The following is an 18283-nucleotide window of genomic DNA, read 5'->3' on the forward strand; positions in this document are numbered from 1 at the left end:
GTAGCACTCCTCAGTAGCACTACTTATCTTTATCCACCGGTAGCACCACTTATCTTTATCCACCGGTAGCACTACTTATCTTTATATACCGGTAGCACTACTTATCTTTATCCACCGGTAGCACTACTTATCTTTATCCACCGGTAGCACTACTTATCTTTATCCACCGGTAAGCACTTCTTATCTTTATCCACTGGTAGCACTCCTCATTTTTATCCTCCGGTAGCACCTCTTATCTTTATCCAGCGGTAGCACTACCTATCTTTATCCACCGGTAGCACTACTTATCTTTATCCACTGGTAGCACTCCTCATCTTTATCCTCCGGTAGCACTACTCATCTTTATCTACCGGTAGCACTCCTCATCTTTATCCACCGGTAGCACTACTTATCTTTATCCACCGGTAGCACTACTTATCTTTATCCACTAATAGCACTCCTCAGTAGCACTACTTATCTTAATCCACCGGTAGCACTCCTCATCTTTATCCACCGGTAGCACTCCTCATCTTTATCCACCGGTAGCACTACTTATCATTATCCACCGGTAGCACTACTTATCTTTATCCACTGGTAGCACTCCTCATCTTTATCCACCGGTAGCACTACTTATGTTTATCTACCGGTAGCACTCCTCATCTTTATCCACCGGTAGCACTACTTATCTTTATCCACTGGTAGCACTACTATCTTTATCCACCGGTAGCACTCCTCATCTTTATCCAGCGGTAGCACTACTTATCTTTATCCACTGGCAGCACTACTTATCTTTATCCACCGGTAGCACTCCTCACGTTTATCCAGCGGTAGCACTACTTATCTTTATCCTCCGGTAGCACTACTTATCTTTATCCACTAATAGCACAGCTCTGGACAGCATTACATGGGACAAATTATTATTAATGAATAACGTAAGTGATATAGTTCTCAATTTTACTAGTATTATTATATCTTTGTTTGATTTTTATGCACCTAATACAACACGATTTACTCGAGATACTCAATACCCTTGGATTACGTATAATATAAAATTGATCATGAAAAGGCGGGATGAAGCATTTAAAAGAGCTCGTAAAACTAATAATGTAGCACATGTACAGTTTTATAAGGACTTGAAACGTTATGTTCCTCAAGCACTGCGTCGTGAAAAACAAGTATACTTTAACACATATATAAACTCCAATATTAAAAAACCGAAAATATTGTGGAAGCATATTAAGGACCACATTAGGCTAAAAAATAAAATTTGTAATTTACCTCATCATCTTAATGATCCAAATAAAATCAATTCCCACTTCCTTCAAATTCCAGGCACTGGCCATGTGACATTATCAACTCTGACTTACTATGAATTTCACAGACACAGTAATACAACATTTGAATTTAAAACGATTGATGATATTATAGTACGTAAAGCTCTTTTTGAACTTAAATCGCAAGCGATTGGTATTGACGAGATTTCACTTGACATGTTACTACTGACAATGCCTAAAATACTATCCGTACTAACACATATAATAAATGTCTCCTTCCAAACTAACTCATTTCCAAACTTATGGCGTCATGCTATTATCCGTCCTGTGCCAAAAAAAGACAACCCCGATGACTTTAAAGACCTCCGACCCGTTAGTGTTCTTCCTTGTCCTTCTAAAATAATTGAAAAAATTGTCTATAAGCAATTAATAAATTATTTAGAAACCTATAAAATTTTACCAGAACATCAATCCGGGTTCAGAAAGAAAAGAGGTACCATGACTGCACTCTTAGACGTAGTTGACAACATTCTAGCAGCTCAGGATGTGGGTAAAGTAACCATTTTAGTATTGCTTGATTATTCTCGTGCTTTTGACACCTTAAATTTAACTCTATTACTATCAAAATTAGCCTACTATGGACTCAGTGAAAATGCTATACAATGGTTTCATAGTTACCTCAGTCATAGAACTCAGAAAGTTGTAACCACAGAAGAAGATGGTAAAGTTCGCTATTCAGACTGTAGTAACATGAAAAGAGGAGTTCCACAGGGTTCTATATTAGGCCCTCTTTTATTTATTTTGTATAGTGCGGACATATTGCAAAATATAAAGCACTGTAAGTATCAAATGTATGCAGATGACATTCAACTATATTTATCTTTCAATCCTCACGACATAGTTGATGCAATCAATTTAATTAATTCAGATTTAAACGAAATTTACAAATGGTCAGAGAAAAACTCATTAATTCTCAACCCAGCTAAAACAAAATATATGATTTTCGGTACACAGAATGGTTTAAATACAATTGAGCGATACAATCTTGATATAAAAATTAATAATTATAAAATTGAACGTGTGCATGAAGCAAAAAATTTAGGACTGATAATGGATGAAAGTCTGCGATTCGAGAAATATATAAACTTGACAATTTCAAATTGTTTTTATCGTCTTAAAGTCTTATATAAATTAAGACAATACTTAAATTTAGAAACACGCATCCGTCTGTGTGATGCTCTCGTCCTTTCTAAATTTAATTATATGGACACCGTTTATGGCCCACGACTACTTAGTAAAACTAAAAATGCCATACAGCGAGTGCAAAATGCGTGCGCTAGATTTTGCTGGAATATTCCTCCCCGTAGTCACGTTACACCATATCTCAAAGAGGCAAAAGTACTCAAGATGGACGGAAGAAGGCATTTACATCTTGCTGTGTTACTCTTTGGCATAATTGCTTGGAAAACACCAGCATACTTATACCAAAAGCTAGAATGGCTTGGACAGCATAAAGCTTTGAATATGGATACGAGGTCAGCTTTTCGGATATTAGCTATTCCAAGCCACCGAACTGCTGCGTTTCGGGGAAGTTTTAGATATCAAGCCACCAAGTGCTGGAATGATTTGCCACCTCCACTTCAACTTAGTAATACCATTCAAAATTTCAAAATAAAAACTAAAAATTACCTACTTAATGATATTTATAAACCTGTTTAACTGATTGTACCTCTTTTAAATTTAATATTATAATATTAACATTTATACTAACCATAATATATATTAAAACTTATTTATTATGAATAACCTCATTTTTTATGATTTTTCCGTCGTTAGAAGATCTACATGATCTTCTTTTAACGTTAATATATTATTATATTAATATATTTTTTTTAAGAGTTAAATTAAAAAATTAGATCTATACTGCATTTATTTATTTATATTCATAATTATAATTTAAAAATTACTAGTCGCTGCTACTCCCAGACTCAATAATGTTGGGGCTACTGAAAACCAGTGCTACATTGGCACCACGCTATTGCAGCTTTTTACTGAGTTAGCTCCATTTGGTGACATTCACTGCCGCACAGTACCTTTTTAGTTTTAAGCTATAAATTGTATTATTTAATTTGTTTTATTTGTTAGTTCTAAGAAATTATTACTTATTTTGGTTTGTATCATTTTAATAATTGTGTGGTGGTGGTTTTTGTTATCAATAAATTTTTATTCTATTCTATTCTATTCTATTCTAATAGCACTCCTCAGTAGCACTACTTATCTTTATCCACCGGTAGCACTCCTCATCTTTATCCAGCGGTAGCACTACTTATCTTTATCTACCGGTAGCACTCCTCATCTTTATCCACCGGTAGCACAACTTATCTTTATCCACTAGTAGCACTACTTATCTTTATCCACCGGTAGCACTCCTCATCTTTATCCACCGGTAGCACTACTTATCTTTATCCACTGGTAGCACTACTTATCTTTATCCACCGGTAGCACTCCTCATCTTTATCCAGCGGTAGTACTACTTATCTTTATCCTCCGGTAGCACTACTTATCTTTATCCACCGGTTGCACTCCTCATCTTTATCCACTGGTAGCACTCCTCATCCTCATCCATCGGTAGCACTCCTACATTTGCTAATAAAAGCTCAATTACTCAACATTAACGTTCTAATCATAAATTAATACAGTGCTTTTGATGCTCTGATAAAGGTGTAATCTCTTAGATTAAGAATTGGTCTCCGCTGCGCTCCAACTAGATACCGCAGGCGTAGTCTTAAAGTGCGACAACGAATACTACGCCCAAGTGGGCGTACTCGGGCCAGTCTTAAAAAATGTGTTACGTTGACGTGCCACATGTTCTGTTAAACTTTGCTAACAATTGAATCAAAAACGCCGGGTTACGTAGTAAAAATTTGTAAAAATATTACTGCAAGAAATAATTAAGTTACTGGGATTATTCATGTTATAAAATTTGAAATATACCATTGAGTGTCAAGATGCCACGCACGCAAGCATCTATACAAAGAGCCAATACACACTGCAATATCAAGTTGCCGTAATAAAAAAGCTATTAATCTTCGGTAGTACGGAAGGTATCTAATTGGAGAGCAGCTAAGACCAATCCTTAATCTTAGTGTAATCTTAATATAAAGAGTTATATAAAACTATAATAGCATAGAATACTTTTTTATCATAGCTTTGCTTTGATAGTGGTAGAAATTCATTTTAGCAAGCACGATTCATGTAAAAATTATAATTAAGATAGATAAGAAAAATAAATAATAGTTATAAAAAACTAAAAAGCACGCTTTATATAAAAATCAACTAAAAAGTAGAAAATAAATTTAAATTGAAAATAGGGTAAAAAAAATATATTTAATTGTAGAAAAAAAGCGTGGGGTGTAGAAGAATTATTATTTTAATAATATCTTAAAAAGCAAAAGACTAAAATTGGAAAAATAAATAATAGTTTACAATAAAATATATTTTTTTTACACTATTTTCAATTTAAATTTATTTTCTATTTTTTAGTTGACTTTTATATAAAGCGTGCTTTTTAGTTTTTTTTAACTATTATTCATTTTTCATTCAAACTTTGTAGATTCATCGGTCCTCGATAAATCTACAAAGTTTGAACGAAATCTAGCCGTTTAAAGTGGGTCAAAATCGCGCCCAAAGAAGTCGGTTACAAACATACAAACATACAGGTGAAGCTAATATAAAGCGTATAATAATGAAAACGGAATTATATTTAAAAGATATATTTTTAGGTTATATTGGATGTGGGCAGAAAGTACGGCATTATTTCCGTCTGTATATTTTTCTGCGCAACTTACAACTACTGAGGTGGAGAAGCTGATTCGTGGAAGAATAAGAGAAGCTCAGCGTGAGAAATACGTGCCAACCATTCTACCATACATAAGATTCCGATACTTAAACGGAGGCTTTTTAAGTGAGGTATTACAAAGCTTTTTTATCACAGTCAGCAATGGAATAGCCTTGCTTGTAACTTATTGATACTTTTATACCAGTGGGAGGCTCCTTTGCACAGGATGCCGGCTAGATATGGGTACCACAACGGCGCCCATTTCTGCCGTGAAGCAGTAGTGTGTTTTTGTTTAGCTAGTCAAATTACTGGGCAAATGATCATATGACTCAAGATTTTAATTATGTCATAAATCCTGAACGGCACACGGTAATGGGCAGGGCTTATCAATTACCATCAGCTGAACGTCCTGCTCGTCTCGTCCCTTATTTTCATTATAAAAGAACTTGGTCTATCAAAATAGAAATAATGCCTAACAAAGAATTTTTGCCGAAATCTGTAGATATCCCACCACATGAGTCGTAGGACTGCACGCCAAGTGTGATAACTTCTTAGCTTCACAAATTTGAAAACATTATTTTTTATTTAGCGAAAATATTTTAGGAGTTTGTTTTTACTAAAAATTATTTTATCAACGTCATCAAATAGATAAATATTTTTAATTATTGCGCTGTTTTACGGCCACTTACATACTTACTTTACATTGCTTTGTTCTATTTATCACCTCCTGAATATTCTTTGATGCCAATTTTGCAATTTTTCGAGAAACATCCTATTCCAATACTAGGCATTAAGAGAAGTGTTGTCGAAGAGCAGTGATACAACAAAATTTAGGTTTTTTAAGGGGTTACGCGTAAATTTGAACCTTCTTTGGGTAAAAATAAAGATAGTTCATTCTACCACAATCTGCGAGATTTGCAAGAGTTTTTATTGCTCTCAAACAGACACAATTTTTTTAATTGCACTAGTCGAATCGAAGTCCCGAGACCTGCATGGTCGACAGCATCTCCAGTATTGTCGTAAACTCTCCGGAAACCCAGCCCATGTTTCGAGATTAGTGCGCTGTGCGATACACGATCGATGGATTCATTGGTTGCTCTCTTAGATGTGAAAGTAACGCGATTTCAGTGCTCTTTCCTCGCACTAAATATAAGTTAACAGTAAATATACGTACTTGTTTGTTTTAAGGTTAAAAATTATTGTTGGTTAGTAAATGAGTTGCAGCAACGTCAAATGATATGCGTGTTAATTGATAAAACAAAAAAAACTAAGTTTAAAAAACCGAATTCAAAAACTAAAAAGCATAAAATACCTTAACAAAGATTTAATTAAAACATTAATAAAATACTATTATTTACGCGTCAATTACTGTTTTTGATCAAATGAATCGCTGTATCCGATGCAAAATTTACATTAAACCGCTAAACTGCGTATGGAGTCCTGGTACTTGTTGCTAGGATGACACATGATTTCAACCGCTTTGAAAGACATTACTATCAACGCTACCATATTTATGTTCTTCTGGTCTCTATGTAGTAATACGTCGAGCGCATGACGTCAGAATATGTTAAGGTTTAATCGCGTCATTCATAAGACAATCTCTTCTTCAACTAGGATCACCTATCTCATTCTCTCGCCGGCTGAATCCTATACATTTACCTGTTAGTGTCTCTATCATCTCGCTATTTCGTTTCATCGAGTTGCAAATCACATCGATACTAAAGAAGCTTCACTTCAATAAAACGCACCATATAATAACATTACAAAACAGGAATATTAAAAGTTTGATGATTGTTTCAGATCGACTTGGAAGCAGTATTAAGAACTATATACGATTCAAATGCTTCTGGCCTTGTTATTTGGGGAAGTTCATTAGATGTAAATACTCCAGAAAAATGCTATGATTTATTGGATTTCGTTGAATATACACTTGGACCATTAATTTCAAAATACACCGAAACTACAAAGACAAACCTTTTGGTAGATATCGTTGCAGGTCCATCAACATCGCTAGTAGCAGAAAATCAGTTGACCTCGACGAAGCCGTTCAAAGTGTATTGGAATGTCCCCACAATGAAATGTGTAACACAAAATATATACTTTGATTATATCTTCGAAAAATTCGGCATAATACCACACACACAAGACGAAATAGTAATGCTCTTGAAACCTGGAAATTTTCCTTCTATTTCTTTAAGTAGTGGAGAAGTATTTAATGGTGGTGTTCCACAAAATGGCGACTTGGATCGTTATTTGGCCGCGTTTATGGCGACAGTCGATTATAAAATACCAAATGCAAATTTTACTGGTAATTATTTCATTGCATCATATCACTTGTAGAAGAAATCGATTTAATAATTTGTCTCATCACGGCTAGCTAATAGTGACAATAAAAGTATAATATTTACTTAAATAGATACATAGATACGTACACCTCACAAGTTATAATTAATATGACTAAAACTAGATGTGGGATCGTAAAATTATTCAATCAATAACTCGCCAAATCATTTGACATTGCTGCAGCTCATTTACTAACAAACAATTAACATGAAGAAAAAAGTCCACATAGTAACAGACTTCGTAATAACTATTAACAAAACTTTTTGTAAATATAAACAAATGCGTAAATTTAATGTAGATAACTTCAGTAAATGTAAACAAAAGAAAAAAATACACAGACATTACATTTATTTTATTTAATAAACTTAATTACATCTAAATGCTACCTATTTCATTTGATATTTCTATCTAATATGCTTCAAATCCAAAGGTATGTAATCCATTAGTAATAACATCTTGTACATAAGTTAAACTAGTTCTTTTTTATAATAGGTATAGCAGTAATAGATTTCGGTGAATGGCGACCGTTGTTGAACCACAATGTCGATGAACTACAACGCTATAAGGATAAGACGAACTCCGTGGAAGCAGAGCTACACCCGGCGTGGCCCAACAAATGGATAACTTATGAGGTTTGACTTCTACTCAAATAATGGCTTCAAGAACAAGTGTATTATTTTCACACAATGTTTATTTAACCTTTAATATTCAGGATAGCCATTCATTTTCATTTCATCATCATCATCAGTCGGAAGACGTCGAAAAGGCCTCCCCTAAAGATCTCCACGACGATCGGTCCTACGCTGTCCTTCAAAGTAGCGAAACCCTCTAAGAAAAAAGTGTTTCACTTATATTACTATATAATATTTATTTTCTCAAAATTGATTCCTTTAGAATTCTTTTTGATGTCATTTCTAATATACTAGATACTAATACCGCTTCGGAAACAAATGGCGCTCTGAGAGAGAAGAAAGCGGCGCAAGAAACTCTCCCAGCATTCTTTTTTGCGCTCTTTTAAATAAAAATATACAATATTGTACAGTCACTTCTATCGCTATAAAATAATCACAATCTAGTCTAGAGCGCATTGTTTACCTTGCCATCAATATCTGCACGTCGCTACACTTTAAAAATAAGTGAAGTATCATCAGTAAACAATACAATCTCATGGCTATCATCTATCTCAAACGGTAGATCGTTAATATATATAAGAAACAAGAAAGGACCGAGAATAGAACCCTGTGAAACACCTATTCCCACAGGTTTACCCGAAGACCGTTTGCCATTTACATCGACTATCTGAACTCTTTCACTTAAATATGACTTTTAACAGATTTAGGGCTCTATTTTTCAATCCATAATGTTTTAGTTTTACGAGTAAAGATTCATGGTGGACGCAGTCAAATGCTTTTGACAAATCACAAAAAACGCCCAATGCATCCTGTGACTCTTCCCAGGCGTCGAAGATGTGCTCAATGAGTCTAGTACCCGCATTAATTGTTGATAAGCCCCTAGTGAAAGCAAATTGATTTTTGTTCAATAATTTACAAAAATGCATTTGTAGCTGTTGAAGCAAATGTTTTTCAAAAATTTTACTAAAAACAGGCAGCACTGAAATAGGTCTGAAATTAGCAGGGTCAAATGAACAGCCCGATTTAAACAAAGGTATAACTTTGATGTATTTCATGAGGTCAGGGAACACACTCTCACCTATGCATTCATTAAATATTATTGCTAATTCAGGTGCTGTAACATAGGTATTTTGTATTTTTTATGTTAATTAATTTGAAGATTTTTATTATATCGCTACCTGTAAGATACATTAATTTCAAATCAGTGGAAGATACTGGTACGTGTAGTTTAAGCATATCATTTGCTGCTTTTGGTGAAGAGTTAAGATCTTTGGTCGTGATAATCGGGATTCGGAGAAGCATTTCTCAAATTCATTTGAAATTTCTATTTTCAAAATAATTATTAATATTTAAAGAGATAGAGGTGTTACGGCAATTCCAAACGAGTTTTCGCTTCATGACAAACTACTTTAAAGAGCTTGGAGTATTTTTTACATATTATATTTCAAATTCGTCTTTATTATTGTAATGTTTCTCATAATAAACGTCATATAAGTGTGTACGACTTTTGTGGATACCCATTGTTGCCCAATCATTAAAACATTGTTTGTTGTTTACTGTTACCGTTACTCTAATCCTGTTTGATATTATAATCCTGTCAAATTCCTCACAGAAGGAGTTGCAGGCTAAGTTATAGTGAAAATTAGCAGTTTCACCACAGTTTAAAAATTGTATCGTATTTACCAAATTATTTCTAAACCTCTCAAGACGGCTACCCGTAACTGGTATAATCGTCACCTTTTTTAGTCTGACATTGTAAAATCTTGTATTTACTTTTATAAGTTGCCCACAATGGTCGGACTGAAGATTATTAATTATGAGTTTACTAGTAATAGCAACATTTGTAAAAATATTATCTAAACAGGTTGCTGTTGTAGAAGTGGTTCTAGTAGGTTCCCAAAACACATTGAACAAATTAAAACTTTGAAATAAATTTTTAAGGCTAGTAATTGGCCGAAGGTTCAAGCAAGTTTATATAAAAATCTCCAAACACTATAATTGACTTGGTTTTGCTAAATTTTGATAGTACCTCCTCCATTCTATGTTGGAATTGTTCATATTATGATGCATTGGGGGGGCGGTATACACTTACAATAATAAATTGCTCTAGTTCAATACAAGCTATCTCAATTAATTGTTCTATAGAGAGATTAACTATAGCTCTTCTATATTTTTACATTTTAATCTATTAATAATTAGGGAACCTCCATGTATTGCCCTACTTCTACAAAACGATCTGACTACTTTTGCGCCAATGTTCTGTAATACATAATATATCTGTATTACAGAAGCTCAAAAACAGTTCACTTTATAATTCCTTACTTGAGATACCTTGTATGTTCTGGTGAACAATATTTATTAGCTTTATATTATGATTATCTATAGCAGTAACAGTTACATTTGGTAAATGTTGCCTGTTTTGTATGATATATTGCAAGAGTTGTCCTCCTTTGTCGAATAATTGAATGATATAAGTTATTGAATCTCTGTGAGGAAATTCACATACAAAATCCTGATAAAATATTTATAATTGTATTATTACAGAGTTTATTTTATCAACATTGATTCCCTATAAATTCTTATGATGTAAATTAAACTAGAAATAATGCTCCTTCAATTTGAGCAGAGCGACCGTCAAAGTTGTGAAACAATTGAGGTTCCTCCTTAGGGCACTAATTACAGAGACGTTTAAATATGATAGAATCGAGCAGGAAAGGAGTGCGCTTGCGTGAACAGTAACATTTCCCCCTCCTTCATTTGTGATCATAATTTTTTCAGTTTCTTTAAAATAAGTTAGAGAGTTTACGAGAGCTAACAAAACGTCATGCTTTTTAAATAATTTGCAAGCTAAATTTCATAACGTTTTTTTTATTGTTTTTCAGGCATTTTTGTGAAAATAGTAATTGTCTCACATTTTTAAATTTGAACCGATAATTAACTGTTGTTATAATATTGATAAATAAAGAGCGTTTAATTATTTTTATAAATCAGAAGAAAAAAATTTATATTAAAATTAATATTTAAATTGATACTTTTTTATAATATATATTTATGTTGCAATTTTGACTTATTTTGAAAAAAAACTTAAAGAAACCTGTAAACTCAAAAATGATTCACTGTGTGATACATATAAACACACCCATTGTTGACATTAATTTTGTTAAGGGCAAATATCGCTTCGAAAAATCAGCCAGAGCTTTCATGGAGATGACGCTACGGTTTGCGAAGAAAATGAGACCGAAAGCGACATGGGGATATTTCGGCTATCCATACTGTTACGATATGAAAGCTCCCAACAACTGCACTTTGGAAAATAACCAGTGAGTATTTAAAACAAATATATTATTTACAGCCGAATATGGATCTCATGGTTAGACAATCCGTGGGAGGCTCCTTGGCACAGCGGAGTCAGTTTTCTGCTTATTGCAGTAATGTGAGCATTACTGTGTTTCGGTGTAAAGGGCGCCGTAGTTAGTGAAAATACTGAGCATCCAGCGACGTTGACGCATCCAATATAGGATAATTTATATTTATAGGTACAGTTAATTATTTTTTACTTTTTAAGTTTATTTAAACACGACTCATATATTGGACGTAGCAGTAAAATACTTTATTTGATTGAAAAGAGTGGCCGTTGAGTTTCTTATATGTTCTTCTCACGAGCTCAACTTTTTACGAACATAATATGGTAAATTCAGCAATTAAAAAGAAATCACGATTCAAAAGCGCTTAGTTTAAGCCTCATTGAATAAAGTTTATTTGACTATGCACTAAGCTCGAAGGTCCCTAAGTCGTATCGGTAAAACTGCACCCGGTAATTGATTCCACAAAGTGCCTGTTCGAGGCAAGAAGTTTCTTGCTAAACTCGCCTAATGTGAGGCCAGTATGTGGCAAATTAGTAGGATTTTTAAATAAGCAAATATTTCGTGCATGTTTCGTATATTTGTTTAAAAATTATTTTTAAGTAACTTTAAAGATAAACTGACATCTAATTGCTGAAAGCAACACTTCTTCCAAGACTTTACTGTTACTGTGATTACTTCCGCAGTTCACGAAGCACAATGAGGTATTTAAGTGCTTCCGCAAGTTGGCTGTGATTGGAATAGCTACAGTAAATTCAAATGTGGCCACAGTTTTATTGGTTCCCGTATTTCTCTTGCCTTTTTTAAGGTTACCTTCCAATACATGAGCGATGGTCATAAAGATTTGGTTAGTCTAAAAGTCAGGGGTGCTCAAACGGTCGCTTTTTGAGTCGACCTCGAGAAAAAAAATCGATATAGAACTATTCACAGATTTTGTTTTAGGTAACTAAAATCAATAATTACGTACGTACATGCAGTGTCATGTAGATTCAACATCCAAAGTCACTCTTTGGTTAAGTTTAGAACTTTAGACACTAGACTTTAGAAGCCAGTCGTATCAAACACGTGAAAACTATTATACCGATATTATCATACAAGTATAATGATGGAGGGCTTATTACTGAGGTAAAAATTCAAATATCCACCCAGTAGAGGATTTTAATTCAGATGAGTAAGACGTTCGCTAATGGAAGCTAGTACACCATGCCCATGACAATAAAGTGACGCTCAGGATTATTGGATTCGGCAAAATTTTGAGCAGTATCGCATTTACGCTAGTCTTTTTTGAAATAAAACTCAGATGTTTTTAATGCACATGAAACGATGATATTTCCTAGTTTCTCTATAAAAATACTTTATCGCGGCCGCGCCTAAACCTGCACGATACAACGCTAGTAGGGAAGATGTTCTACTTTTTCGCGGCCACGCGCCTAACCTGCACGACACACCGCTAGAAGGGAAGATGTTCTACTTTCTCGCGGTCGCGCGCTAAACCTTCATGATTCGTTCGCCCTTTCTCACTCAATCTCCCTCTTCTTGGATAACAAAGAGTTTCACATCAAAAACGTTTGTTTTAGATTAATTTGATTTCCCAACAATAAGTTTGACCTCTTGGTCAAAAAGTCAATGCTAAAAAAAGTTAGACTATTCATTTCCTCAATATTGGCTGCGCTCCTATATTGACGATTTTTAAGCTCATGGCTTAGGCGTTGACACGGTTTTTTGAAAACGCTCTAACCAAATTTTAATTAAATTTGCACTGAGAGCTTCACGAATGCTGTCATTCATATTCAGTACAATTTATTCGACTTGTAGAGATGTACGAACGGCTGTTCTTGAAAAAACGCTCGAACACAAAATGATTTCCATCAAATTGACTCATAGGCTGAGATAGAGCGCTATGACTTTGCTCAGACTTTACCTACTCACGTTGAACACCGCTAAGATGAAACTTAGCGTAATCTTTGATTTGGTAATTCTAGTCATTTGACAGCTGTGATCATGGGCATGCATACCATATAAGCAATTAGTTTGTGACTACCTCGCTAAGAACCTAAATAAATATAGCAATAGTGTATAGTGTTTTTTAGTTCAAGTTGGTTCCATTATTCTTTAACCAAACTTCTATTAATTCAATACAACAGTTTTGTATTCAATAGTACGTATTGAACATCCACTCATTAAACTGAAGTATTAGATTGACCAAATGGGCCGGAAACTATATGCGAAACACAAACAACTTCAAAATATAGACCTCAAACCCAATGCTCTCTGTAGGTACAGTTATATCTACAGTGCCCACCTTCTAGAAAACCAATGCACGCCCCTGGCTGTGATTATGCTGAGCTTAAGTTGTGATAGTCCAATAGAAAAGTATAGCGCACGGTTCAATATAAACAGATTATTATTAAACAAACTTTTACAATAGATAGTTTACTAAATTATAACAGTATTCGAAACTCATTTGATTATTAGTTTTATTGAAATAAGTGGAAATGTATTTATAATGTATGCCATATGCGGTCTTATTAACTTATTTGGTATGAGAAACAGTACCCATTTTAAGATGCGTGACAACTACGGGTGACAGCAAAATTGTACAAACACGTACAATGACAATGACAGGTAACAAGCACCTAACTACACCCGTGCGTGTACGGGAATTTGAAATCGTCGAACAACAGCTGTTATGATGACGCAAGGAATTGTTGATCTCCTTTTTGTTCGGCTTATAGTCGAGTTTTAAGCAAAAGCTTAGCTCGCACTCAAAGCGATGTTTATAATTACGGAATTCGACTTAACTCTCCAGATTAGTCTGAGCAAAGTCTAAGTATAGATATATATACTAGACTTCCGCTAAAAATATGACGCAACATGTACGATATATTACGCCACTCTGTATTTGACTCGAGTAGTAAAGAATATCACTTAAATATAAGAAATTAAAGATTTGAAAGAGCGACATTTCAAGTAAATTTCCTAATACTTACACATTTATTAGGGTTAAGCTATCTACTTAACTGTTGATACAGGCCTGGTCAACTAGTTATTCCTGGGACAAGATTATGGTTGTCTTTAGGTATTTCTTACCTTATGTAATATAATTAAAAGAGCGCAAAAAATATTTTGGGAGAATGTCTTGCATCTTCTTCATCTCTCAGAGCGCCATTTGCTTTCAAATCAAAACTCAATATTGACAAAATAAAACACATTTATGACTTTTTCAAGCTTGGTTGTCCTTTCTGTGGCTAGCAGTGAAAGTGTTACTGTTTCTCGAGCCTAGTTCCTTATGACCATTGCCAGTGCTTACTTAATTTTATTATTTAGAAGTATTGGTTATATCTAATGTTATTATTTCAAATACGTGTTCATTTCAGCTGGACTTCTCAACAATTCTAAGAACAGTATACAAATCCGATGCATCTGGGCTTATAATTCATGGACTTGCAAGTGACATCAATACCCGTGATAAATGCTACAAGCTTCTAAATTACGTTGAGTATACACTTGGACCGATAGTAGCTAAATTCACAAAAGTTCATACAAATGAAATACAAGAGCGTAGTATAACCGATAGAGCTTATAATGAATATTCAACAACTGAAAAGTCCGGGGAATTTACTAAAACTAAGGGCAACGATTATGAATATTCTACAAGTGAAACAACGGGAGAATTTACTCAAACGACTGGCGAAGTTTATGAATATTCAACTGTGTCGAACCGAGAATTAACTGAAACTACCGGCAACGATTATGAATATTTAACACCTGAAACAACCGGAGAATTTACTAAATCTACGGGCAATGATTATGAACATTCCACAAGTGAAACAACGGGAGAATATCCTCAAACGACTGGCGACGTTTATGAATATTCAACACCTGAAACGACCAGAGAATTTACTAAATCTACAGGCAATAATTATGAACATTCGACAAGTGAAACAACGGGAGAATATACTCAAACGACTGGCGACGTTTATGAATATTCAACACCTGAAACGATCAGAGAATTTACTAAATCTACGGGCAATGATTATGGACATTCCACAAGTGAAACAACGGGAGAATATCCTCAAACGACTGGCGACGTTTATGAATATTCAACACCTGAAACGATCAGAGAATTTACTAAATCTACGGGCAATGATTATGGACATTCCACAAGTGAAACAACGGGAGAATATCCTCAAACGACTGGCGACGTTTATGAATATTCAACACCTGAAACGACCGGAGAATTTACTAAATCTACGGGCAATAATTGTGAACATTCTACAAGTGAAACAACGGGAGAATATCCTCAAACAACTGGCGACGTTTATGAATATTCAACACCTGAACCGATCAGAGAATTTACTAGATCTACGGGCAACGATTCCACAAGTGGAAGAACGGGAGAATATACTCAAACGACTGGCGACGGTTATGAATATTCAACACCTGAAACGACCGGAGAATTTACTAAATCTACGGGCAATAATTGTGAACATTCTACAAGTGAAACAACGGGAGAATATCCTCAAACAACTGGCGACGTTTATGAATATTCAACACCTGAAACGATCAGAGAATTTACTAGATCTACGGGCAACGATTCCACAAGTGGAAGAACGGGAGAATATACTCAAACGACTGGCGACGGTTATGAATATTCAACTGTAATAAACCGAGATTTCACTGAAACTACGAGCAACGCTTATGAATATTCAACACCAGAAACGACCGGAGAATTTACTAGATCTACGGGCAACGATTATGAACATTCCACAAGTGAAACAACGGGAGAATTTACTCAAACCACTGGTGACATTTATGAATATTAAACTGTAACGAACCGAGACTTTACTAAAATTACGAGCAACAATTATGAATATTCGACACCTGAAACGACTGGATACACTGAATCTACGGGCAACGATTACAAATATTCCACAAGTGAAACATCGGGAGAATTTTCTAACACGATTGGTTATAATGTAAGGTAATGGTTCGGGAGAAATGAAACCACTCGATGTTTAAGTAAGACCGCCTTTTTTTCAATTTTCGTCATTCTATAGATCTAGTAAAATTAACCGAAACCATAGTATAATAATGTACTCCGCCTGGTATTCTCTTCCAACGATGGCCTAAGAGTACGTCACGATATTACATATAATATGTACCTACTAGTGACAGCTCACCATTTCATCGCTATTGTTGTGTCGCTCACATGTATAGCAAGCGTACCTACATAGATGAACACTAGATTCGCTGTCAGCGTATGTAAATGGGATAGCGATAGTCTGTGACGTGTGTTATATTTTCATATTTTTCTTCCACGGCATTAATTGTTTGTTGGGAGCCGATAAATCGAACAACAAAAGAAAAAAATCGCATACGCGAAAGGTTGTATATACTGTAGTGTGTCTCGCTTACCCTCAATGCCAATTTTATTTATGTGTCTCTGTCACATTATTATTGTTATTTTAGTAACGCATCTATTGTTCATCTTCTATCTACGATAGCAAGTCTTTTGCGTTGTATTTCTTGACCCAGCTGTCAAAGATCAGAGTAGTAGAAGTTTGATAAACTTTAAAGTTCCAACACGATCTGTGCGTATTCCATGTTTATTTTCGATCAATTCCTCAAATAATAATGTATCGCATAAAAACCCGATTATGAGAATTTGTAGAGAATTTAACGAAGTGTGTGCTGATTTTGATATATTCTTAACAAATAAAGACTTTTTTAAAAATACTCTTTATTAAACTTTCTAGTTTACGTAAAATAATTTAATGTTTAACTTAAATATCGTTATAATGTAGTTATTGTTGTGTCCACTTATTAATTTTATTACTGTATGTGGTGAATGATGTGTACAATTTTAATTGGATCTCAGGATCATAAAAATATTCTGTACTTGTTAATAGATGGTAGTTTTATCTTGTTATCTGTTATTGTACCTACTTGTAAATAAATAAATAAATACCAAGCGAAGTATATTATTATTCGATTACCGAAACGACCGGCGACAATTATGACAATTTCAATCAAGGACAGGAGAAATTATTGAAACAATTAGCATGAACACGAACGAATATAAAACTATTTTATAATTGATCATTATACTTCACCGACCGAAATGCGTTATTTTTTACATTTTCTTTTTATAACATTTATTATTTAAATAGAATCTTGAAAAACCTAAATCCGAATATAATATTAAATTCGGAATATTATATATTATATTAAAACCTGCCAACCGTGGTGGTTGATTAAAAACTATCATTCATTGTACAAATTCATAGTACTGCTGAAAGAGCAAATCGGATGCTAGGTTTTATCCTGCGAATGTGTTACAAATGTTTATTTGTGAGACCGTAGTATTTTAGTAGCATTACAATTTTATTTATTAGTTTATGGCCTGAATCCCATCATCCACATTAATGCGACATAAAATATTCATAACTAAGGCCATTTATTTAACCATCCAATTCAAGTGTTTCTTTTTGTAAATGTCTATCCACACTAGTTTACTTATTTTTTATTTTATATATAGGTACACAACCCTTGTTGTTTATATAGTAATGCCGGAATTAATATTTTTAATAATATTAAATAAATCTATATATATAAAAATGAATTGCTGTTCGTTAGTCTCGCTAAAACTCGAGAACGGCTGGACAGATTTGGCTAATTTTGTTCTTGAATTGTTTGTGGAAGTCCAGAGAAGGTTTAAAAGGTGAATGAATAGGAAAATGCTGCTAAATTAAATAAAAACAACAAATTTGTTTTTTCTTTGATGTGTCCATACATAATTTCTATGAGAGAATTTATTGACGCACGGTTTGACAGTTCTGCTGTGAAACAATT

The 18283-nt window shown here is 34.1% G+C and overlaps 3 protein-coding genes across 3 annotated transcripts in view; 2 read left to right on the top strand and 1 right to left on the bottom strand.

The window, feature by feature from the left end:
* The window catches only part of LOC126972962 (uncharacterized), a 284567-nt gene that overhangs the window by 12845 nt on the left and 253439 nt on the right, over window positions 1–18283 (bottom strand). The gene's annotated exons all lie outside the window — the stretch shown is intronic.
* Window positions 1669–11390, top strand: LOC126973067 (hyaluronidase-like). Its single transcript, XM_050820180.1, has 5 exons — window positions 1669–1803; window positions 5036–5222; window positions 6892–7399; window positions 7927–8066; window positions 11232–11390. The coding sequence occupies exons 2-5, from the start codon at window positions 5046–5048 to the stop codon at window positions 11388–11390; spliced, it is 984 nt and encodes a 327-aa protein (XP_050676137.1). The 5' UTR covers window positions 1669–1803; window positions 5036–5045.
* LOC126973068 (uncharacterized) lies at window positions 12252–17553 on the top strand. Its single transcript, XM_050820182.1, has 5 exons — window positions 12252–12275; window positions 12467–12553; window positions 14806–15310; window positions 15539–15766; window positions 16145–17553. Exons 1-5 carry the CDS (start codon window positions 12252–12254, stop codon window positions 16252–16254), a joined length of 954 nt encoding a protein of 317 aa, XP_050676139.1. The 3' UTR covers window positions 16255–17553.

Source organism: Leptidea sinapis, chromosome 28 (genome assembly GCF_905404315.1).
Source record: "Leptidea sinapis chromosome 28, ilLepSina1.1, whole genome shotgun sequence".
NCBI lineage: Eukaryota > Metazoa > Arthropoda > Insecta > Lepidoptera > Pieridae > Leptidea > Leptidea sinapis.